Source organism: Manduca sexta, chromosome 17 (genome assembly GCF_014839805.1).
Source record: "Manduca sexta isolate Smith_Timp_Sample1 chromosome 17, JHU_Msex_v1.0, whole genome shotgun sequence".
Classification (NCBI taxonomy): domain Eukaryota; kingdom Metazoa; phylum Arthropoda; class Insecta; order Lepidoptera; family Sphingidae; genus Manduca; species Manduca sexta.
In genome coordinates, this window is record NC_051131.1 from 8556374 (window position 1) to 8583580 (window position 27207).

General features: G+C 36.3%; 1 protein-coding gene across 1 annotated transcript in view; it reads right to left on the reverse strand.

Moving 5' to 3' along the window:
• Positions 1 to 213: 213 nt before the first annotated feature.
• LOC115443126 (trafficking kinesin-binding protein milt) overlaps positions 214 to 27207 on the reverse strand; it is a 41597-nt gene continuing 14603 nt past the window's right edge. Inside the window, 12 exon segments of the mRNA XM_037439760.1 lie at positions 214 to 1884; positions 1886 to 2555; positions 2630 to 2780; positions 3056 to 3211; positions 3443 to 3582; positions 4197 to 4430; positions 4721 to 4926; positions 5629 to 5718; positions 6294 to 6424; positions 15385 to 15583; positions 16097 to 16261; positions 16975 to 17051. Coding sequence (XP_037295657.1) covers positions 1711 to 1884; positions 1886 to 2555; positions 2630 to 2780; positions 3056 to 3211; positions 3443 to 3582; positions 4197 to 4430; positions 4721 to 4926; positions 5629 to 5718; positions 6294 to 6424; positions 15385 to 15583; positions 16097 to 16261; positions 16975 to 17051 — 2393 coding nt within the window. The 3' untranslated portion in view covers positions 214 to 1710.

The following is a 27207-nucleotide window of genomic DNA, read 5'->3' on the forward strand; positions in this document are numbered from 1 at the left end:
GAGGAGTTGGTTAATCGGCTTATCATTTATTTTACGAAAAAAGAACTAAGTGCAACACAACATTTTGTATTTTATCGATTTCTATTGAAGTATATCCCTTCCCGTCAATTATCCTCATATTTTAGGGATTCAGGAAAGGTATAAAGAAATTACATATTTCTTTATTTAGCACACAAATAATATTTATTCAGGGTTTGAATAACATACACAAAATATTTTTGGATAAATTATATTTTTGTTTTCAATACAATCATTATCATTTTGTTGTAATTGTCAAATACTCAACAAGTTTCGCTTAAACTACACAGTTTTGTGCCTACTTGACTGTAATAATTGTATCAATATCAAGACGTGGAAACATTTTTCGTGACCACTACGATTATCACCTCACAGCCCTTACTAAACCTAAGACGTACGCGTTCGCGTACGCTTCATGTTGTTCAATGAACATAAGAACTGACGCCGTAAAATAATAATGCGACACAAAGAAACTAACGCGTGCGTTCCAAACATAACCACGTTGGATTTGTTTAACAAAACATCACTGGCATAATAACTATCTAGCACCAATTTTAGTTAACTTAAGTTACAAATGATTACACTATGAATGAACTGGTCGCTATTAAAGAGTGCAGCCGCGTTAGGACATATCCAAATTATGACGCAATTTTAATATAATTAATTCAGTTCTACTTATCACTATGGCATGCACCATTACACTTTGTTTACACCTAAATATTAGCAACAGTTGTGTTAAAACTAGAATAAAATGAATGCCTCGTATTTGTGAAGTACTCGTTATTTGGTCGATAATTATTAATGACATAAGTCGTGAAATTAAATTAATAATTTGTAAATTGAAATTATTGACTTGCCCTCTATACATATTATCAATTAACTAAGTCTGATCATAAACATAAATAATTTGTACTCTTCTAAATTAATGAACATTTATTTACAATCACACAAAAATAATCACTAAAATAATAATATAATTAATAATAATAAGCATGACCATAATAAAGCAATGAGATTTGAAAATCAGAAATTATTATTTTCCAGTCGCATCTAAATACCTAATGTTCTTCTATTCTCTAATGATAATAAATATTACAACCCTTGCAATATAATACTACAGACTACTAAAATAAGTAAATCTCACGCGACAATTAGAAAATAATCATTTAAGTATATAAACAAACATAACAAAAACTTAAATTCGTGTGATGTGTTTTACTTCGACCAAAGAAATTAATTGATATGATTTTTATTGTATTACCATACACTTGGTCCTCGCTAGAGCTCTCGGCAACAGTGGTGTTACGGTGTACAATGTACATAGCACGCGGGAGAGACCGACGCAAAACGTCAAACTCAAAGGAATGTTGAAGAGCCTCGTATAGTACCGAATCATAATACTTAGCGACCGAAATCGACTTCGGGTGCATCCCGCGCTCAGTCATATAATATAAATGCACGCGAGCGATTACAAAATAAAAAATAGCTACCAAAATACACGTCAAAACGCAATAAAATTACTATAATAATTGTATTAACAAATAGAAAACAAAATCAAAAAGGTAAAATACGAATGGAAACCCGCGGGCGACTAATCCACAGAGAGGAAAAATAATACTACGAAAAACAACCGCTCGGAACCGGGAACGGCGCCGCGTGCGAGGGCGCGCGAGCACCTTCTATCAGATAGCTTTACAAGAGACCACCTTTCCGACCAAACAGCAAACTAAGGGTACCCAGCGGCGACGAGTGCATCGCGGCCGACGGCGCCGCCGGCGTGCCCGGCGTGCTCCCCGCGCCCCCCGCGCCCGCCGCGCCCACCGCGCCCACCGTGCCCAGGTCGGAGCGCGGGCGCGGCGCGCGGGCTCCGCACCCGTCGCGCGCTCCCCGCGCCCAGCGCGCCGCCGTCCCCGCGAGCCGCGTCCAGCGCGCCCGAGCCCGGCGCGGCGGGCACGCCCAGCGGCGACTCGCACGACGCGCCGGCGCCGTTGGCCGCGCCGCCGCCGCCGCCCCCATTTCTCTCCGGCAGCGGTGCGGCCGGCGAGCGTAACGTGCGCTTCAGACACGTCAGCTGCTCCATGGGACTGCGATGCACGAGTCCCGTGTACAGAGAGCCGGGTGTCTGGAGAGCGAGCGGCGCCGGGGAACCGTCCGCGCCCGGTGAGCCAGCGCCGAGGTGCCGCCGCCGGAGTATAGACGTGCCACTGGCAATGAGCGCGTGCAACGAAGGCGGCGCGTCACCGGGTCGCGGAGTTGCCGGTGGCGACGACTCCGGCGATCCGAGCAACGGACTGTTTGCGGGCGTCGCGGTCGGAGAGAAATGAGCGCGCGACGGCGCCACGCAGACGGACTCACGGCGCGAGTGCACGGGCGACACGGCGGCCGACGATCGGCGCGAGGTGAGGCGCGAGCTCCACGCGCTGCCGAGCACGCTGCTGGAGAGGCTGCTCATGCCGCTGCTGCACACGCTGCTGGTGCTGCTGCCCGCGAGGCTTCCGTCGTTCGGATGCAGCACCGTGCTGTCGATGCAAAGTGAACTATGATTACCGACTTGCGACGTTGTAATACCTTCTGTGCGACTATAAACGGATCGCGCGTCGCATTTACATACCTGTTTGTGAAAGTGTATATGTGACTCGAGTGTGGCAGTCGTGGTATGTCGTCGTCCTCCTCCACGTCAGAGAGCCTGTACAGTCTTAATCCGAGTCCGCCTGATGATCTCGCTCCCCGAACACCAACACCCTCTTGTTCTTCCAATAGGCCTATAAAATAACTCTTCTATAAACTTCTATATTGCGTTTATTTATTACTTTAAAAAAATGTCGTTTATTACTAGGTGATTTAAAAAACATTTTGTAAGGTATTTGGCATAAATTATTAACTAGGTATGGTTTATAACACATAATATGGAATGACTTATTTTCGTGGGAGTCGTTAAGTTTGTATTTTTACATTTCTCTCAAGACAATGACTTAACTTCTTCAAATCAATCGTTTATAAATAAATATTATTCAATACGTAGGAATCGTATAATTACCAGACATATTCGGCTTAGCGAGTTGAGCCCACGTGTGCAACGTGAGAGAGCCTTCAAGCGGTTTCACGATTTGCAACTTGTGAGGTGGACGGAAACGAGCGATACCGCCCCCTGCGCCCGCGCCCCACACCGCGCTCTCCTCATTAGAATCTCTTTCTGAAACCAAAAATGTGTATTGATATAGAATTTGAAGTATAAAAAATCGTATTTGATGAGTCCAGTTTCCTTCGTATATCAGAATAAAGCAACTCATGTTTTTTGCAATATTTGGAGGAAGATTTTTTCTTTTGAAAAAATATGTACATATCGTGTCTATAACAGAATGTGATCGTTACATAAAGAGAACAGGTTAAAGTTTGGAGTGTGTGTGAGGTATCGTTGTCTCACCGTGCGTGCGCGGCCGGCGCAGGTGCGCGGCGGCGAGCGAGGCGCGGCGCGCGTCGATGTCGTGCGGCGTGAGGCGCCGCAGCGCCGCCGCCAGCTCCGCCGCGCCCGGCGCGCCCGGCACGCCCACGCCCGGCCCGCCGCTGCAACACGGAACGTCACGCCGCCACTATACACACCGTATTTGGACAAATATTCGTGCTATCTGGCTAAAATATCTACTTTGTACATAAACAACATAAAATGTGTGATACTTTGCCCAAAAGGCGCAAATATTTTGACGACTACGTAAAGTGTAGTATCAGCTTTACTCATAAACGGAAGCGTCACGCGACACACATCGAGAATAAATTCAGCTCTGCATTACGTTTCCTTTTAAATTATTACATACTTTACTCAAGGGTTTGGTGAAACCGCAACTAGTGCACCCAATGTTGACGAACTGAACTGAGTACTAGTCCCATTGTTATGATAGGGGGCAAGGATAAATTAGTACAAATTCCAATCCCAAACAAGTGACTAGCTCTCAACTCGTGTGTAACTCAGATTAAACAAGCAATATCATATCTACATCTTATCAGACCAAAATAGCAAATATTTACTACTTTTCACAATAAAGCATTTATCATACTATCAACATTATATTATAGCTAAGCCTGTTTATGAACACACTGTATTAAAGTATGAAGTGATATACAAAAATAGATCCAGGTATCCCAAACGATTATAACATGTTAGTTGTAGTCGTGACACTAACGGATAGAGATCGTCGGAGTCGGTGTCGGAGGTGTCGTCGAGGAAGGAGTCGTTCGAGGGCGGCTTGGGCGGCAGCTTGGCGAAGGGAGCGCCGGCGAGCAGCGCGGGCGCCGCGTCGCACACGTCCGAGCCGGGCAGCGACGCGCCCGAGCCGCCCGACGCGCCCGAGCCGCCCGACGCGCCCGACCAACGCGATGCGCACTGCACCGTTTCAAACACTTTCTGCATGCTTGAACTAAAAACAATTATAAACAATTTACATAACTGTTATCTTACTTACTGCTACACCAGACCTGATTGCGTTGTCTGCTGTAACGTCAATAATGAACTTTGCACATAATACGTAGTTTTGTTGTATAATATTTGCATAATATAATATGCAGAAATAATTTACCCAAAGTTCCTCTTTGGTTTCTCAACTCAAATCTTATAAATATATAAAAATAAAATAATACTACTGTACACTTGGTGTCGTGTTATACGATAGATAAATATAATAATGAAAAGCAAGTATTGTTGACTGACTGTGCGAGAGGATCGCCGATGCCGGAGTCGAGGCTGAGCTCGGAGTAGACGGAGGAGTGCATCTCGCGGTGCAGCGTGTTGGGCAGCAGGCCGGCGGCGGCGGCCACGCTGGGCATGAGTCCGCGCGCGGGCTCGCCGCGCCGCCGCGCCGCGCGCAGCGCCTCCTGCGCCTCGGCCAGCAGCGCCGACACCTCCGCGTACCGCTCCTGCCGCCACACCGCATGTACACTTATGTGGGTGACATAAGTAGCTGAACTAATTCAACATTTCAAATCGCATTCAAACTTTTATGTCCGTATCAACTATCGTTTTTTTACTAAAATAAACTTAAGAAAGTTTACTTTAGTAAAAAAATGTGTTGAAGCGTTTTGAAGTTCTGAATTTGTTGAGCTACTTTTATGGCTGAATTTACATTAGGTACACACATTCCATGTCAACCAGGGTGCGACTGAATGTTAATTAGATCTATTCATTTAAACATTCCTATCACACTGACAAATAAATGTAAAAAAAAAAATCCCCTACAATCTAATTAAAACTTAATTTCATTTTTTTTTCAATTCTCATTTCTACGCTGTCCCTAAATGTGAACCGACCCTAAAATATCCTTGAACTAGTAATACATAAAAAATACTCTTAAAGTTAAATAAAATATATACGTAATTACTAACTTCACTCGAGTAAAATTCTTTTTCCGAAATAAAAACCCCACTATATATTTCTTGGGATAAAAAGTAGCCTTTGTCCTTCCCATGATCGCAAAACAATTTCCAATCCAAATATCATCGAAAACTGTTCGATAGTTTTTGAGGGTACTGCGTTCAGATAAAGATGCGGCGGGGGACTTTGTTTTACAATATGTGAGGATAAACATTAGGAAACATACTTATAACAATTAATAATCTTACCTTGACATCGGCCAACTCTGCTGCGAGGGCATTTTGATTATCTCTTGTGATTTCTAATATCCTTAAGGTATGTTCGTGTTCTGTAGTTAACTAAAAAAAAAAGGAAACATTGTACAAAATATTTAAACATATTATTTACTCGTATAAAAATGGCGAACGCTTGAGTATGCTATCTCGATGGTCATGTCTGAGAGCATTATGTCATTATTGGTGTAAAATATGTTTTGACTTACGTAAAACAATAATAAACTACAAAGTCATAGAATTAAAGAAGCCAAAGTACACGCCGTTAATCTTATAGGCTAAGCAGTTTTCATAGCTGGCTAAGCTGAGCTGTTTTATATAATGCTATAAACTTTCCTTAGACACGTTGCGCATTAAGGAAACCCGAGTCGGTTTAAATAAAGCAATAAAGAAACTAGAACGTTTCTTATGTCACCATTATATCCGTTTATGGAGATATTACAATTTATCCTCAATACATTTGTTAACCTTTACATTACCAACTTACTCGAAGTGTTTACACTGGCCTGAGTAAATTTTAACTCGAACAAAGAACGCGTGAGAGACGCAAATGTCATTCCCCTGACCCCTTTTAGCGTGATTACCTTGTGACAAAACCTCCCAAAATTTATTGACACTTGAAAAAACATGTTTGCATATACCTGTCTGAAATCCCTCTCGTTATTCGCGAGCCTCGCTTTAGTGGTGTCGAGTTGTTGCTGCAGGTCGATGTTGCGGTGACGCTCCTCCAGTAACTCCGTGCCCAGAGCACTCGCCTCGGAATTTGCACTAGCTGCAAATAATGAATGTGTAATTAGATCAATATTGAATTCAGTCATTAACCTCTAATAGATTTTTATTTTAAGACTTATTTTGGCGACTAAGTCTGCAAAATGCCTCGTATCGTCGGCTATAAATTCCCTTTTAGTTAATAAGACATTTATTGAAATTCATATACGTGTACATACTAATACATTTTGTATGTTCATTGTTGCGTTATCTAAAAGTTGTTTTATAAAACTACATTGGCCGGTTTGCCTGATGGCGAACACTTCACCTGCGCACAAACACCTGCCATTTAGACCTTAGATTGCAAATTACTGCGTGACACTGCGCTGTGCCCGTTACCTTGAGACGTTGGATAATGTAAAGCAGGTTTTCACCGACCTTTACATATCGCTGCACCCAACATACCAGCCGTTGCCACAATACAATGTAATAAAATTTTAAAAAGAGATGATAAATAAAATTATTGAAACCGAACGAAACTATAATATATATGAATAATTTTTGCTCCACATTTTATTGAATACCAAATCTACTTATTGCAACAAAGGTACACACTAGGCTAAACAACCAATGAATTGAGGAAATAAGATTCCTTTATGTAGAATTAAATGTATAGAAAATATATGAATATCTTATACATTTTGCTTTAGCTCACAATACAACTCAGTTGACCGAAATGTCGGAAAAAAATAGTAGACATCTCACACTTGATAGGTAGGTATCAATAGAAATCACTAGGTATGTTCACAAAAATAATTATAAATAGAAGACAAATGTCTTCGACGCTTACACGACATTTATAAATAAAATAAGATATATGTCGTCGACGGTATAATTTATGTCTTATATTTAAATACAAAAGATGTTTCTTAGAATATTATTACATTGCTAATAACAATACGAAATCTCTTCCATTCTTCGGCTTCTTGTTTAATTGTGTTGGTGATTGAAAGTCCCACGATGTTTAGGGTCAAGTTAAAACAAGTATGGTCTGACAGGGTGCAAACCTTATAGAAAACACTCTGCTAGGCCACCTTGCCTCACCAAGCCCATTGTTCTTCAATATTCTTTGCCATCCGTGTTGAACACATGCATATATTTTACATACATCACAAAAAAGTGCGGATAATAAATTAAGTTCTTGAATATTAAATATTATTGTATGGTAATAAATTAATACATTACAAGTACAATATATAACAATGATAATATCTGTCGACCATCGCAAAATTATATTCATTATACATATGTATTTATATTAGTACGTGAAGAAAAACCTCTGTACCTTTTTTAATAACATTGAGTGCACAGAGATTTGGCATAAGTAAAGTAGAAAAATATAGAAAGAATACTGAAAAATAAAGTAAGTATATGTGTCGCAAATATATTAAATTCGAAAGTCAAATTTAGACCACCGGACGACCACAACATTTACGTCATAGTTGTTCTGACAGATTACACGCGCTAATAGTGTTAAATATTCTAATAGCACTCATATAAATATTACTATGACTGTAAGTTGTTTTTGTAGTTCTATGGTTCCACCAAAATATTATTACACATCATAATATGAAACATAATTTTATCAAAGCTGGGAATTATTTAAACATCCTGAAATTTTTAAATTAACTAATATGTATATAAAGAAATTAAAGGGATAATAATGATTGATTTTTATTTGATGAATATCTAGGTAATCATAAAATATAAATAGCGGCTGATAAATTATCATCTAACTAAAATTTATGATAGGCTATTTAAAGATTTCGAAGATCAAGACAATAGTTTATGGAATTATTTATATATTAGTTACTTATTGACTTTACCGCGTTTTGTTGGTAAGATTGTCACGATTTGTGGGAAAAATAAACAGAAATCACCTTGCAAGTTAGAAGTGTCAATTACGTCTTAGGTACTGATAGTCATAAAATAAGGATAAGTTGGCAGATATATCTCGTCTACGTCTCCTCTGCCGGGTCCGCAGTTAGAATTGGGGTTCCCCAGGGTTCCATATTGGGTCCATTCCTATTCTTAGTTTACATAAATGACCTGCCTTACATGGTTGATAATATGGCAGATGTAGTATTGTTCGCTGACGACACTTCGATTATTTTTAAGTTAAATAGAAGGGATGAGAATCTCGGTGAGCCACATAAAGTACTTAGTTTGATTTCTGACTGGTTCTCTTCTAATAATTTACTTTTAAATGCCGCAAAAACGAAATGTGTCAGATTTTCGTTACTGAATAAAAAAGGAACTAAATATTGATTTAGATGGGGATAAATTAGAATTAGTTCCCTCAACGGTCTTCCTCGGGGTTTCAATCGATAGTAAATTGCAATGGGGCCCCCATATTCAAAAAATGTCTAGTAAACTGAGCTCTGCCGTGTTTGCTATTAGGAAGATTAGACAATTAACTGACGTGGCTACGGCAAGGCTAGTGTATTTTGCATACTTCCACAGCATTATGTCCTATTGTATTCTTCTGTGGGGCTCTGCTGCAGATCTGCAGACCATTTTATCTTGCAGAAACGAGCGATTAGAGCTATTTACAACCTTCTCTCTCATGATTCCCTTAGGCAAATGTTTAAGGAGGTGAATATACTGACTTTGCCGGCCGAATATATTTTCAGAATATAATGTACGTACGTAAAACCTTAGTACTTTTATTAAAAACAGTGACTTGCATAGTCTAAATACCAGAAATAAAAATAAATTGGTTGTCCCTAATCATAGGCTCTGTAAAACCAATAAATCTTTCTTAGTTAATAGCATTAAGTTCTATAATAAACTTCCCTTCGTAGTTACCAATTTGACCGAACAAAAATTCAAGTGTTATGTTAAGCGTGAATTAATGTGTAAAGGATACTATACTGTATCTGATTACCTTAATGATAAGACGGTTTGGAAAGTTTGTCCTGCACACAATGACCCACCATGTTAGCACACATTAGTAATTAATTAACTGCCTAAAATGTCTTTGTTACATGTCTCACATGCTTTTTTTTTATAATAATGACATTTCTATAGTTCTAATTTGACATAATCATATCATATCTTAATGAAATGTAATTTTTGAAAGACGACCACCCGATCATGTTGTGTTTGCCTGTTCAATATCACTATTTTTTTCTTTTCTCATGATTGAAAACTATGATTGTAAATGTAGGCGAATGCACGCTGTACGCCGTTATTTAAGTATGAATCTATGTTCTCTTTTATTTGCTATCGCTAATTTTATTTTATGCCGCTCCAGGTTTAGTCGATTGGATTTCATCTTATCCCATGTTAACGGTGATGTGCGTGCATTAGCTTATATAACTATTGTGACTATGTACAAGAAAGACTTGGAAAAAATACAAAAGAAGTACTGAACAATTGATGACAAAAAGAAAGCCCGGAGTTTCTTTCTGCCTTTCTTCTTCGGGTAGTCATCACTTAGGTAGCTAGTGAAAGGCTGGTAGGTTAGCTAGGCTAGGGCTCATGTCCTCACCGGTGAGGATCGCGACGCGTTACCCTTCTATTTCCCCCTACTTGCCAGCCCGAGCTGGTTACTTCGGTTTGTACCTAGTCTTTTGTATAAACTTTATCCCTAATTTAAAATCTCCATAGTTATATAAGTGATTTTAATAGTTGTTTAGAAATAATAATTATTCTTATTCTTTGTTTTGACGTATCATAAGTGCAACTTTGTTCGCCTACGTGATAAATAAAGTATTTTATTTTTTTATTTTATTTTATATTATGCTTAATAATTTCCTCAACTTTATGGAATTTTAAATTTTTACACACTTATATTTTTATGAGAGAGCACAAAGAAAATTGTATTCTGAATACGCTGCGTAATTGTTTTTTAATCGCCTTGTACGGTCGCCCTATATTATCATATCAATATAATATAATATAGTTAAGTCAATGACGCACGTATTTTTTTTATCGCATAGCGGTCTGCTCAATTAATCTAAGATAAATTTATTTAATCACAATCTCATGTCTTACTAATTATTAATAAGAATGAAGAAATTTTGTGATGCAATTAATACAGTAATATCGTCATTTTTTACATCATTTTTAAAAATTGCCACGATAAAGGTGATAAATATAGTGTGGGTTTGAAAGAAAATCATTAATAAACATCGTTTGAAAATACCTAGAATCGGTGTCAACATTCTAAGAACGCGCGTACAATTTTATAACCCAAAATGTTAAAGATAATAAATTGTTGCTCGCTAATGCCAAGACTTTTAGCAATGCGTTTAAGACTATTCGTTATTATTGTTCTTCGAGTAAGAAGTAAGAACATAATGTCACTGCAAAATGTTCAAAATTGTATATCTCATCTCTTTTTCTTCGTCATATTAAATGCAATAACTATACACAATTATTTAATTAGTCATACAAACAATGCTTTAGTTATCTAACTATTGTATCAAAACAAATAACCATAGGAGATAACGCTATCAACCGCCCCAACGTTTATTTCTAATAGTACTGATAAAGTACATAAAATTCTTATGGTCTTATTCATAATAAAACCCTTATCGAAGGTATAAATCGCAAATAGTTAAAATGTCCTCTAAGCTTATCGAGCCTTCGATAAAATTTCTTATTCATAATGGTTTCGTAAACCTCCGATAACAAAAGGCCTTTAAATGTGCACAATGTTGCCATTTCGTAGAAAAAAAATAATTTAAATAAGTTCTACCAATTACTACCAAGTTTTGTCTCTGGAAACATACAATAAAAAAAAAGTGTCTAGTCATTGTCACAATGGCGTTTGTCAAAAAAGTAAATAAAATAAATACAGGAGGAAGATTTATTTGTTGTTCTCGAAATTCTTTGTAAAACTTGGAAAAAGGCAGGCAGCAAATTGCGATAAAATGGAGAGAGATAAAATAGAGAAGTGAAAAGTAGTTGGAGGAAGACATGGTTGGTGCAACTCTTTTCTGTATTTGAACGTTTGCGCTATGCATTCCTGCATTACTAACTATTGCTTTTTTACAAGATTATGTTGAAGTAATTGATTAGGGACCGGGTATGAACCCGCTCCCTAACCAAAACCCTCCCTAAAAGAATATGAATTCTTGAACGTGAATGTCGACACGAACTACAATTTCATATAGATGTCATATGTCTTTCATATAGATTTGGGGGAGCTGTGCTAATTGAAATGAAATATTGCTACTCTTGCATTGCGCATGTCAAACAATACGCACTATGATAGCCACTCTTAAAATATTCATATAAATAAAATATTTGGATAATATACAATAGTGATTATGTACCCTGGTGGCATTCAGCACAAATAATAAAGTTAAAACAGCACAATTAAATATAAAAGGAATAAATCAATTTTATTTTTTAGATCATGCTCATTGTGCCTCCTCAGAACCCACTTCCAATAGAAAATATAAAGGAGATATGTATGTATCCATTTTATGCTATAATCATGTAGGACATTGTTGTTTTAGGTAGGTCATAAGTAAAACATTTTTGAGGTCTTTATTAGTTAAAATAACAAATAAAATAAATAAAACCTTTATTTATCATGTAGGCATATATATAAAAGGCTCTTATGACAAGTCATCATATAATCAAATATGATTTACAATTTGTAAAGTACACAGATTAAGGCATGCATATGATGCATTAGTATACTATAATCCACCTCCACCTGGAAATATAAGGGAGGTATTAACAAATCAAAGTAATTTATAATTTATACTATAATCCTGTGGGATACTACTGTTGTATATTTGAATAAACATTTTTTATTTCAAATTATGTTGAATGCTTATACATTGCATAATTTCAGGTTTGTCCCACATCTGCAGAATAAATTGTAACAGTAGAAGTGCAACATGCTATTCAGATGGACAATGAGCTCCAGTGAAATAAAAAAATCAAAATTGATATATATTAATAAAAGAAAAATATACATTTTATTAAAGTATAAATGACAATGACTAACTTTAATTATGTTGTATAATTAGTTACCTTTCAGTGTAAACAACTTTAATCTAGATTTTGGTTCAATGATGATAATAATTGATTCTGACACCTCTTCAATATTGGAAACATTGTTCTGTGGCATATATTTCTCTTTGAGCAATTGCAATGTTGTGCAACACTGCAAGAGCCACAACAGTAGTCTTCACATTGCCAAATTTAAGATATGCCATGTTAAAGACATTGAAAATGCTGTTTCCACACACCAAAAGTTCTTGTTGCAATATCCGGGAGTTATGAGTGCTGCTTTGCCATCTAACAATCTCTCTGATCTGAAGATTAGCATCACAAGTCACCTACAACAAACCTTTAAATCTTATGAACAACAACATTGAGGAAATAATATCCTTTTCTGTATAATATTAGGCTGCATCACAACCATATTTTTTATTGTATATGGGTGTAATAAATACAACCAATTATAGATGGGAAGTCTTTTACGTGGTGAAATTCCAGCCTTAACAAGGGTTCCTCTGAAAAGAAGTGGGGCATAGTTATAATCTGCAACATGTTATAAGTACAAGCGCACGCTCCACTTTGCTACATATACCACTGGTAGTGGCTTAAGATAATCCATAGAGGTCTCCAACATCTTACATCTATTAAAAAAACTAATCTAAAAGTAGCTCATCATTAGGTATACGTATTTACCGAAGTCTGTATAATATGGAATAGAATTAACTTACTTCATGACGATCGCAACATGTCAATGCAGTTAATTAATACTTGCAATTCTGGTGATCTGCCACAACCTATACGGTGAAGCTGCAACTCTTCGCGGACTATCAGTCACTTATAAATGCAGCCGTATGTTTGGAAAAATAATACCGTTTACGGAATTCATCATTATCCAGAGAAAACGGATCGAATTTCTGACGACACATTTTTTACCTAAAGCAGCCTGGCTTGCATTTTTAATACGTAACTAAATAAAATTACTTCTTGAAACGAAAATGATCGAAATGTTGTATCAAAGAGAATTATATGTGTTGTATACTTCTAAGTACAGACTGACTTTGGCAACAAGCGTCAAACACGAAACAGCTGACCGACGTCAACCATTTTTTGCTATCGAACGCTTAACATAGGTGTAAAGACGGGGTTAGGCTCGATAAATTAAAGCATCTTTATCGGAGACTTTTAGCGCAATTGAACCATTATGAATATCAATTTTTTAGATGCCTCCGATAACGCCCAGATAAACTTCCGATAATTCTGATAGTTTTATTATGAATAAGACCATAAATATATAAAATCATATGTATAACTATGTTCAATAGTTTATATAACACAAATAATTACATAGCTAATACTAATTAACACATCGAACAAATATCAAAATTAGTGTTGATATAAAATTAACTTATATTAACATAATTATTATAGTTATGAACACAAAGTTATGTTTAACTTTACTCACACATTTTGTTATTTACACTAAATAGATATTTGTAATACCCGCATTTTATTTGGGCGGCAAGTCTTTGTGCCGATACAAATAACGCACGTAATGATAAGGTATCGATAAAATCTCGTATCGAGTAGCGGCTATAGTTGAGAAAAACGCAAATTTTGTCTCTACATTGCTCTAATGAAATGGCTTTCATACGCTTGTAATGAACACTTGATGGTTATCTATGATGATTTTAAAGAGAATAAATAAGCCATCCTTTTGTCTCAGCTGATTCTTCGTCATGACATAACTTAGCCCTGCGATATATATATATCAATTGTTCAACCTACTGTTAGTGCGTATTTCCCGTTTTTAACAAAAAATACAAAATTTTACAAACGAATTAACCGAAAACTGAATTTTTCAATACTACATCAGACCAATAAGTTTTATTCACAAATGTTTATTTCTTATTGTAGAATTTAACTTTTAGTAACAGACAGGTTGCGAATCTCGAGCTTCACGGCTGATCGTTACTCGCCAGAGCGGGACCACGCAGGCGCGATGCGGCGCGCATCTATTCCACGCATTTTAATTCTTACTTTTTTAGCAATATGTTCATTGTTACCGTAATATTTACTGTTACATCATTTAACCACAAGTTACACTTGGTTGTGTCAATTTTGCGTCAATACTTTCTGAGTTAATCGAGCAGTACAAAAATAAGTAATACAACTTAGATTTTGTACTTAGTATCGATATAGATACAACGATGCCTATTCACTTATAGGGTGAATAAGAGAATAAGCATCGTTGCCCTATAAGAGTATTTACTTTATTATTTCAGAATCAACACTTATATAGCACTCTTTGTACCATCACAAAGTTTAAACATTAGTAACATGGTCGGTATAATAACAGGAAAACCTACCAATAAAGTACAATCGTAGAATAAATATAACATCATTACGGCTAAGTAGCCGCAATAAGCTATAATTTAACTAACAAACATGTCGATAACTATCTGTTGGCAGTTCATCACAATAATTTTATGGGCCATTGTTAATTGCAAGTAGTTTTTTGTTTATTTCAAAAAGACAAGCCAAAAAAAAAAGATTATGTGACTTATGTACCTCCCACAAATCAATATGCTAAAGAATTCGTGGGCGCATTGTGTATCTTCATCAATGGGGACAAAGGTTAGAAAAAGATTTTTGAACCTCCTTAAAACTATCTACTTCATGTACCATTACCTATCTGATAGAAACACGCGATTTCAGACGAAGATAATAATATAAACAGCGTGGGTCTGAATACTAAAAATAATTATAAAAGAGAAAGTTTTAAAGAGGTTCTTAAAAGCTCTATTAATTCAAAATATTTTGGAAAGATTTTGGCTGAACACACTTAACACGAAGGGGAACGCGACCACTATCATCTGACGGATGCGGCTCAAACCAATGAAATCTTCACAACAGTTTATGAGAAACAAATCACAATAATTAAAATGATCGTAAAGATAAAAAGAATGAACAATGTGTTTAATAATAAGTTGTGTTTACCGAGCTGTTGCGCGATGTCCCGCAGCAGCTGTTTCTCGGCGAGCTCAGCGCAGTCGGCGCCGGCGGCGAGGCGCGAGGCCTCCTCCCGCAGCGCGCGGTTCTCTCGCTCCAGCGCGCCCGTGCGTCGGCGCAGCGCCGCCGCGGTCGCCGCCTCCTGCTCCGTGGGGGACGAGCCCTCCTCTGTGTCATTTGTTAACACCTGACAAGCACATTGCTACAATTTAACATTGCCCTAACAACAGATTGTTCACAAGCCACTTATTTTGTCTTAAGCCCCATTTAATGGTTATAATTACTTATTAAAACAAAAAATAGCTCTCATGACCTATTCACAATATCAAAAGAATATTATCTGCAGCAAGTATCTAAAATCTATAGCAATATTCACGCGTTTTTCCGACTGTCGTGAAAGTAAGCTACTTTCTATCGCATTAAATTATTTATGTGTTAGGCCAATTTTGGCTTTGAAGTACAACTATAACAACGTCAATTTTTATTTTAAGAAAATTAAATCAACGGCTACATTGTTTGAAACTATTGGAACCGTATATAAATTAAGTTAGCATCCGATTCGCTCGTGACTGACAAATAATGAAACGTTGGTATTTTACAATGTTACCGGCACGAATTGTATTTGCAGATGTAACGTTTTCCGGTCAATTTAACAAGGAAAAATGTATAAAAAGATAATGAATATATTTAATTGACTTACCTGTAAAAGTTCAGTCTTAGCGTTGAGATCGTGCCTCAGCTGCGTGATATGGTCGCGCGCACTCTTCAGCTCGCCCTCTAAAGAAGTGACTCGTGCCTCCAAACGTCCATTTGCCGTTAGAAGTTCCTTGCCGATCCGCGCCGTTAGCTCCAAGTCCTTCTCTTTCTAAAGGAATACGCACACGTCAAATTATGATTGCGCTACATAAAATTAATCACTATTTAAGGCTTTTAGGTCCGCACAGTTTTCATGGAGTATCAATAGTGCCCATGTCAATATTGTGACGCCGATAGATTTTTTTTTATTTAAATTATAATTAGTTGCATTATAAAATATCACCCTGTTTCAAGTAAGTACAAAAGTAAACACAATGTATATAGAAATGATAAGGGACAAAAACCATCAGATCAAACAGACGATGATAGGGCAACCATCTTTGAAAAACTGGATAGTCTAGAAGAAAGGCGGTCGTTAAATTGAGTAGGTACATTACTCAACAAGATACTCGGAACAGGTGCACTTGAGGTTCACATTGAGTGGCTTACATTACCTGCCATGACAGCATAAAAACTCCAAAGTGCTTTATTAAAAATTTATTTCAGAATATAACACGGTATACATTAAGGCACAATATCCAAAATTGCACACTTCAAATTCAGTTGAAAATTGCTAAAGCGCTCAAAATACGTTATACGTCTAGCTATATAAAAAGAAAAAGCCTAGACGCTATGAAAACAGTATCGAGGCGTAAATAAGCATGAAATTACGGACAGTCGTGCCGAAATATAACTCCTCGCTGGCATATCTGTGTAAGCACACGCATGGAGACAATTGAACGAGGTGCTCTGCAGAAAACGATTACTAAAAACAAAACTTACTTCTTCTAAGAGCCGTGTTACCGCTTCGATGTCATTGTAGGTCTTTGTCATTTGGCTCACCCTGTTGCTGCATAGAACTGGAAATAAATTTGGACAATGTAGCATACTATCAATTTACATATACATAGAATACATTTTATTTTATGATACATAAGAAACCGATAAATGTTTTATTGCAAAGTACAGAATATATGGTTATATAACTGTTAATAAAGTTTGAACAGTAAATAATTTAAGCAACAAAATAATATCCGCAAGGCGACAAATTCGCTTGTAAATATTTTCGTAATGTTATCCCCCCACGTTTAAACATATTATATCCATGTTTTGTCGACATTTTATCTCACTCTTAAATCATTTATACTGTATAAGAAAGTGACAAAAGCAGTAAATATAATAAATTATATTATTAAAGAAATATTTTAGTAATACTTCATATTTATTAAAAAAAATCAAGGAATATATTTATATTTTACGAAATATTAAGACCAAAGATAAATGCGGTAGTTTCAAACGATTTGCAATTATAAAAGGATTGATTAACACTTTCAATATTCCAAAATATCTTATGAAACTGCTTGTGGCCCTATCCTATAGTCGATACGAATTAAATCAAAAATTACAAAATAAAACTGCACGAAAGTAATATTCCTTGATCGATAATATACTACTAATTTATTATTGTTATCGCCGAGCACATTCATCGCCAAGACAAGTGAGTGTGTAAAGAACAAGAATCTTTACTACTAACGTACAAACTTCGAGCATAAAGACACAAAAACATAGCCTAGCAAAACCTCTCATATAATCTTTGGATGATCATTGATAGCCCCATTGATAACCCTGCCACCATATTTTGGTAAATAAAATTGATCGATGTATGACCGTGTCAATGATCCCAATATATAAATTTAATAATTTTGATTTGGATTAGCGATAAATATTTGGGAGTTACAATGCAATGTCGTAGTAACTAAGAATTATTTTAGTCGGCGCGGCGTTGACGGGGCCTCGTTTTGTACATGGACCATATTATTATATAAAATAATACAAGATATATATTATTTGGGGATAAATGAGAAGTAATAAGAGTTGTTGAATTTAATGAGAATGCGAATGCGTAAAAAACTCTACCTATTGCCGTCTCCAGCAGTTTGCAAGCACTTTTCTGTTTCAAAGACAGTGTAGCCAGTATAGTTATTCAACTTTACACAATACTTCAAGTTAACTAACATATATGTAATTCGAAGTAGTGTACTACTATTTATTGTCAGTAATAGCGCCAGTCATCACTCACCTGGCAACGGAACGTTCGTCCTATCATTTAGCTGTATGATAAAAAAAACTAAATTGAGCTTTGAGCCCTGATCTTGTAACCAAGTATTTTTACGTACTTGCATAACTTATTCATTGATTACGCGATAAGCGTTATGGTGCAAAGATTTTGTTTTAAACTAAGTTTTATTTTGTATATTTATATATTCAAATGTTTGCTAGGTGTAGGTACACAAGTATAATAGTTCGTTGTTATTATTACAAAACGTTTGAAACAACCGCTTTGATTTTTTTATCACTTGCAAGTAATCTTACTTTGGCATCTAACCTTAATAGTTATAGTAAACACAACACAATCGATATTAGCTTGATAATATTTGCACATTTTATTTTAATTACAAGAACAGTGTCCTTAGTTTAGCTTGACATAATGTTAGAAGCAGCGATCACTTGAGTTATCCGTTGAAAGGTTTTCTGTAGGGTTTTTAAAAGACTTGTATAGAAACTTAACCTATTTCTGAAAGTAATAACCTTCAACGCTAGCTATAATACTCTAACGTGGTGACACGTTCCTGATCGGTAGTACAAAATAGCACTAGTTTGTGCCACCACGCTTCGAATCGTCAGCGCCAACTTTGTTATTGCCCAGCGACATGATACAAGCAAATATACATATTTCTCTCTTACTCTACCTTCCCTCCGCCAAAAGTTTAAAAAAGGTAGACAATAAAAGAAAAACAAGGAAAAAGTTAATTTCAAACAGAGTACCTTAAAAAAAGGTTCTTCTTAGATTTATCTCATTAGCTTAAGAGGCTACTGCTCATTCACACGCTCATTTTTGTGGTAACATCATCCTTCAGGTTAGTCGTGCATGCATGCATGATAATTTCTAGAGGAACATTTGTATCAAACCAAGACGGAAATTACATTGCCTCGATTTCTCCGTAGTGGCAAGCAAACCACAGATCAGTCGTTTTTCCAACCTCCTCCCCTCTTCTGTCCTTCCATTTTTCTTTCTATTCTAATCACCGTAGCAACTCCGAAGGGTTGCTAGTAGCAGGCCTCCATTAATAACAACTACCAAAAAAAATACCAGATTCAGGGCAACCGAATGAAAGGCGACTCTTTCGAAATGCTTAGCTCCAAATTAAGTATCTACAAACTACTATTATTAACAAGCAGGGTTTGTTAATTCCGCTTCTTTTATTGGTTCGAGTATGATCTGAAGCTACTCGATTGAATATTTTACGCCATACTCGTCCACATTAGATACTGAATACACAATACAATGTAAATTTGTAAAAAATACATTTCTATAATTTTTTTTTTCTCCCGCTCATTAGTAGAGGAGGCCCGTGCTCAGCAGTGGGCAAGTATATAATACAGGACTGATATTATATATATATATAATTATTTACTCCTGATTTTTTAAATGAGCGAATATCGGTTATCGCGTAAACGATACGCGATAATGTTATAAATAAGTACACTGATTATAATCGTATACTTAACACAGATATGAACATTTTTCATTAATTACAGAAACGAGTTCTAATAGTTCAAAATCCGGTTTCGTAGGTACCCTCCAACTTTCTTCTCACAGTACAAATGCACGTAACCCGTAGTTCAACCGACTGCATTCCATTCGGGTTTTAGACTATACATATTTATATATAATAAATGACCTGATTTCGTGAGGCTTACCAACAACTTGTTAACGAAACAGATATTCAAATAGACTAACTGCTCGACTCGACGTGCAGTTACGACTAAATTGCTTGAAAAAACTATGTATGACTAGATTTATTTCTTAATATACTGTATCACTGGCACATTGCTACTATACTTACTATTTGAATTGTAATTTTCCACGAAAAAATAACCTTTGTTGTCATTATTTTATTATCACACACCATTAGACTCTATTTGTAGTGGCTCGCAATATAAAATTAATTTATTTTGAACCACACATTAAAATTCAATTAGAATCTAATAATGCCCGTTAGTTGATAAGGAATAAGTAACTTGACATAGTACATTTAAAGCTTGTTGAATACGGGTGTAAGGCTTGCACTTGGCAGTCATAACATTAAACATTTTTGTTTCCGACACAAGCTACAAGTAAATATAATACATAATATCGTAATGTTTTCATTAACGTTTCGGACTACTTGTTATAGAAATGATATGTGACCCTAAATAAAATTATTGATGGAAATGTTAAATGTTACGGTGGATTTGATATGCTAGTTACTATAAATGCTATTAGTAATGAAATTGTTACTTAGAACATGCCTGATTTATTAATCTAGTTGTCCATCGTAGCGGTAACATTATTATCCTTCTTCACATGTACTCTGCGCAACATGTTTTTTTTTTATTTATAATGCAGAAGGAATTTGACTTTTTATGCCCCGCCGCTTACCTGATGTCAACCTTTCTATCGCATCCAGTTCCACGCGAATCATTATAAAAAATGCTGTCCAATATATTGCTTCCCGACGTAAGCAGAAGCTAGATATCCATTTGATATTTAAATTACTATTTTTACAATTTAATCACCACAATAAACATAACAAGTACATTAATTGTTAATATAATTTCACTTTGTATACAAAACGTGTCCAATGTTGTGAAAAGTATACATATACGTAAAATCACACACAAAACCTAAATTGTTTTTGCCATGCACAAAACCTTCCACTATTTTTTAACGGGCATTACAATTTTGTGCAAAAAATCTTCACAACAATGAGAAACTATCTATTGTAAACACAATGGGTTGACAATTCAATAAATACTTAAAAGAGCTCAAATCAGTACGATCGTTAAACAGTGAGTAAGTGAGACGCATTCGAGTGTGAAAACAGAATTATAGTATTTATTGCGGCTCGCGCGCGCTCGGCCTCTGATAAGATACGACTAGTAATAAGGTTTAAAATTATTTACCGATCACTCATATATGTATTACGAGATATTAAGTGGACACTACAATACAATGTATTGAGTACTGACCCGGGTGAATATCTCCTGTACTCGGCCCTGGTGCGTTCATCGAACCTGTACAGCGTTACAAGTTACAACCATAGAACATGATACTGGCACTCGATGATTCGAGGAATAATATAATGAACAAACGAGTGGAACTCCGTAACTCTATGCACGCAGACAAAGCGGGCGCGAGGTTACCGATCAAGTCATCGACTGTGTGATGGAACGACGAGCGCAAGCGCAGGCACGCTGTACACACCATGCAACCAGCGCGGCGGCCGGGCTCCACGTTGGTTTTGTGGAGAACAAGCAAAACAAACCGTTCTATTGTGTATATCATGGGAAAAATGTATTACAAAAGCAGCTAACGAGCCTCGGCCATTTATAGTATGTATTCTCGATTGTTTTTACTTTATCAATCCACATTGTAACAATACAAGTAAGTGTAGTAGATAAGTCATTTTTAGTAGTCAATAAATAGTTCACCTGTGTGTAAAGACACGAAGTATAAATTATTACCATTATGTAAATTCTTTGTTATTTTTACGAACGTGGTTTCGCATCTGGTGATTATATAAATATTATGACAGGGGATTTACGTTTACTGCATCCATCTCGCAAAACCGTCGCTCCTTTCTGCGAAACGTACCAAAGAAAACAGTGGTAACAATATCAGCCCTAGTGAAAACTATGCAGCAGAGTACTGCTTGAGATTTTCCCATTATTACCTAACGTTACGATAACAACGGATGTCAATTGTTTTCACGATTATGTATCCCACCGAGCCTACTTTCACAGTTCTTGTGTGGCCCCATTCATTATCATGATTACGATTCTTGATAATGATTTTATATCATACTGGACCTATTTGTTTTATTGATTTTTTTTACTTAACAATAAACAAAATCTATATGTATGTGTAATGAGGTCGTATTTATCAAGGTGAAAGGATGGATATTATTAATTAGGAGTGTTTTGAGTATGCAGATACGATAAGCCTACAGGTTACAATGATATCAAGCGATAAGCGTGACGGAAGTAAATAGAACAAATGAATTTAAGAACAAGGCAGATGATTACGACAAGATAAAATTAGAAGATTGCGGCGAGCGATGATGTGAGCGGCAATGAGAACCGTCCTACCAAACTCGTACCTCGATCAAGGAGCAAACTCCGGATGACGCGAAAGTAGAGTCTTCCAAATCTGTCCCGAGCGACGTGGTATAGGAAGTCAGGATACTCGCCAAGGCACTCACGAAGTTCTGCATCGGGGAGGTAGCTTAACTCTTGGAAAAGCTCGGGATCGAAGCCGGGCGGCGGCGAGGCGCGCGAGCCGCTCGCGCACCCCGCGCCCGCGCCCCTGCAGCTTCCCGCCGTGTCGCGCCGGAGCCGCGACCATCGGGCTCCGTCCCCGCCTCTCACAAATTATGTTTTTTCTTTTCACACTATAATACCACTCAATATGTCCCACCTCCGCTTTTCCATAAGCGTTCTATTCACAATGTCTCCGTAGTCGCAACATAAGACACAAGTCGAACTGAGAAACCATTTTACACTCCGCTAAAATCAATGTTTGCATTGACGTAATGCCTGTAAAACCGTCAAAATCGTGCTGAACATTCACTTGAACATGTAATGGAGTATGTCGATTGAGATGTTAATGTAATTTTATTATGTAGGTATCACGAGACCAACATACGACATCGGTTTGATAAAAATAGCTCTAGAAAATCAGTAAAGTACTAAATACAGCAATAGCAAAGAAGATACATATTGGTTGATGTATATTGTGATGGACGATACAAACCGAATATAAAGTGTTACATTTAGGATCGGCAAAAAAAATGCCCACATAGGTTTTAATCTGTATGAAATAATCCAACATGCTACAATATCAAGAGTTAAAAAGGTAAACAAAACCAAGCATCATCAAAAAAATACAGGTCCTCTCTAAAGCCCGATTTACACATAAAAGATCTTGGCCAACAGCGGCCGCTGCCAAAATGTCTTTCTACTAAAATTGTACGGGAATGACATACTCTATGTTTAAGTCTATTGCTAGAATATGTTATTCCCAAACATAACGTTTAACGATTGTAAGAAGGTATCTTGGTTACGACTACAGGAGTGAAAACGTAACTGCCTAAAACTCTTGCTTTTCAGAATATATGCGGGAATTCTCACTTTCAGAAGTTTTATTGCGTTTATCGTATTTAAAAGTAAAAAAGTATAAGAAACGCATGGTACAATATCACAAAAGAACATTTTCAGACTTATTCTCACTTCTATCGTGCGAGAAACTTTTAAAGTGTAAATCTGGTTAAAAGATCTTAAATGCTTCAGTGGAAAAGCATACGGCAGATTGGAAGAAGAGAGTACATTGGGGTTGCATATTTGAACAGACAGGTATTTTTAAACGTCAGGATATCAATTAAGATAAAAAATTGGTTATGGATTTTTGTGATATTGAAGATAACAATGGTGATGAAATATTAAAAAATACAATTGGCTCCGCGATACTAGAAAAGTGATGCCGGATCGAAAACTACAAAATATCTAATGTTAAGTGATATTTATTTATAAATACGCCTATATATGAAATCTCGAAAACCATAAAAACTCAAACCTTTTTCTACTTATAGGTTATTGATAATTTTTTTACAAAATATTACCCAGCCATATAACGTTACGTTTCATTTGCATCTCATAAGTTCTATACTGGTTTACACTAGTAAGATGAAAATTCCTTATCACTCTAGGCCTAGGGTTTTAATGAATAAGATGTTTACAAGTTTTAAACTTAGCTGGATTCCAAACATAGAGACAAACAATAAGCAAAAAAGTACAACAATAGGTAGGAAAGAGAACACAATCCCTATTCATTTTCCAGCATTAACATAACACTAAACTAATGACCGTTAAACAATAGATGATAAAACAGCTACGATCTCAACTATCAATGGGCTATTTATTAAATTACGATACCTAGATATTTCTGACGAACAACTCTTTCACGGTCATGTCAAAAAGTAATGAATTTAAGTTAATTGCCTTGTTACCTTGAATCAGTGATGCTTGGTGTAAATAAAACTAGAATTTAATGTTTCAAAATCAAAGTGTAATGAAAATAATGACTTGGTCAATAAATATGATTTGGCGTATTAATAACAGCAGCTCATGAATATACGAAAAAAGGACGTCATAGAACCACATTAGAAAAAATGTTAAAAACCAGATAAATTAGAAAAGAAATAGCTCGAAGGCGGATACGGGTATCTGAAGTACACTAGACGATACGTGCAATACCGTTACATCGACTCGTTTAGACCTAAGAAAATATGAGCCTGATTTTATAAAGGTATACGCAACTTCTTGGGTGAATCCGCGTTCCGGCTCTGGGTAGTGGCAATGACTAACGTTATTGTATAATTTTTAATTCAAAATACCTTTATGCATCTTCAGAAATGTTACTTTCGAAGGCCGCGAAGAGCTTAAGCGGGGTGTGACTTTTCCGTATTTTTCCCTAATATTCCTAACCTCATAATCAGTCTCGATGGACCTATACTGACTGAGTCTAAAACGGAAGCGATTACTTTTACTATAAGTGTATTTATTTTTCATTCCTTTTATTTTTTATTTTTGTGTCATAGTGTTTATGCAAATACATGTGTTGTTTTACTGAATGAGGTATTCAATAGATTTTAAATAAAGAAAGGAATTAATAGTCTATGCAGTGGGGTGATATATAGGATTTTTCAAGCGTTTTTTAAAAAATATCAATATCTGCATATAATCACTATCATCTAATGTAGGAAACACCTGCAAAAACCAACAAATATGTAGGGGAAAATAAGCTCAGTACTTTGTCTACTATTGAGTCCCCAGGCGTCATAGCCGTAGGGCTAGCAGTTCGTGAACTGTGGACCAAGACCCGCGTGTGATGTCAAACACGACCAGACACTCGAAACACGAATACCCAAGGTCGCACGGCACGTGATTCACCGGCTGACGTTAATACCTCACTTGGGCCGTACGAAACCGAACTGCAGTGTGATTTTTCACTACCTGTCATGTTGGTATTGTGTACAGTAACCGAAGGTTAATAGTCATGATTATAGCGTATCAATACTCAGAATAGGTTAAATTACTAGACTAGGTTAATGGCCTACCAATATTTTTTGATTTAGCGGAACCTTATCGATAAAATACTGCAAAATGCCATTGAAATAACGTCATGCGTTGATATGTAATCAACCGCAACATTGTCATTTTATGGCCATGGTCAGTTTGACGGCCGGGGCCTTGTAATTTCTGCAGTGTATATAGTGTAAGTACACACCCTGTTAAATAAATGTTTTCCTCAAGTTTTTTATACACTTCTGCCGTAAAGAATTTAGTCAGTTTTAAGATTTAAAACCATGTAGGTAGGTATATCAGATAAGTAAGCAGCAGATAATAATATAAGTTAGTTTATAATACTTATAATAAATTTTATCACTCTCGAAGTTAGTCGATTGTCACGAACGTAGTTGACTCAAACATTATCACGTTTTTAACGAGGGTGGGTACTTAGCGAGAATTTTTATAATAGGTAGATAGATGCTAAATAAGTAGTAGATATTCATTTTAGAACATTAAAGTGTATTTAAATAGGAGAAATGTATACTTTAAGAACAAAATTCATATTTCACTTTCTTTCAATGTAGGCTAATGAAAATACACATTAATATAGGTTATAATTTTGTTATCATGTCTACAAATAATTATACAGACCTTTTAATAAACGAAAGTGGGTTACATAGCCGAGACATGACGTAATGTTCGGCCCTGTACGCACGGACCACGAAATTAAATATGTACAGGCACAGTACTAGATCGTATCGAAATATTTGGTTTTACTCCTACAAGCTTCAAGTGAATGAAACAATGCGTTATATTGCAACGTAATCATGAGATACGATATAAATATCCGGCACGGAATGTAACAGCTATACAATGTGAACGAACAAGTGCGGCTTTACCACGCCACCATACTCATACACCGAATGAGGGGTCCAAAACAATTATTCACAATGTCACTGTCAAATGTAATTTAAGCACTGAAACGTACACAACGTTTGTCATAAAACATGATTTCTTTTAGTAACGGTTCTAGTGTTTGAGGCCAGTGGAAACAAACTTTCACGTTCAAGTGCAGGCGTCTGCAGTACCGAGCGAGCACGCGAATTGCGCTATCACGACACATACGAACGGTTTCGGAACAAACCCGCACAAGGCGCGCACCGACCGCGCGCCGCCGGACGCGACCACGTCCTCCTTACACGATATCACACCAATAACTAATATTACACCACATTGTATTCTAAAGTATCTGCGCGCTTCATCATTTAACTATATTATGCACATTAATTTAAACGTTCATGTTGTATTATACGTCGCGACTAGCTAATCTTGTTACAGACCTTTCACTTGCCGGCTTTAAATTAGTATATAAGTACAAGTCATTACATAAACTGGATGGCTCGAACCTCGTTAAATCTTAATCCCCAGCAATACCAAAATAAACAACGCTGAAATTTCCGACATTTTAGTGTATTATATCATATTTATGACTCAAAAACAAAGCCGAAATAAGAAATTATAAATTTTGAAAACCAAATTTGCAGTAATTCAAGTTTTATCAGTTTCGTAATTCTTCCTAAGCTGATAATTTTTTATTTCAACATTTAAGCATCTATGACACCAAGGCCTAACTGTATACCTCGATAAAAGAGTACAACGAAAATGCCAAATGTTATAAATAAAATAACACAATAATATAAATTGTCTGAGAAGAAATACAATGAGTATGACAATGAATAACATAAAATTTTATAATTTAGTGAGAATTTATTCAATTAAGAGACAAAAATTGAAGGCCTATAACATTAATTGCCTATGTTTATTTATTTCAATATTTCCTCCTTC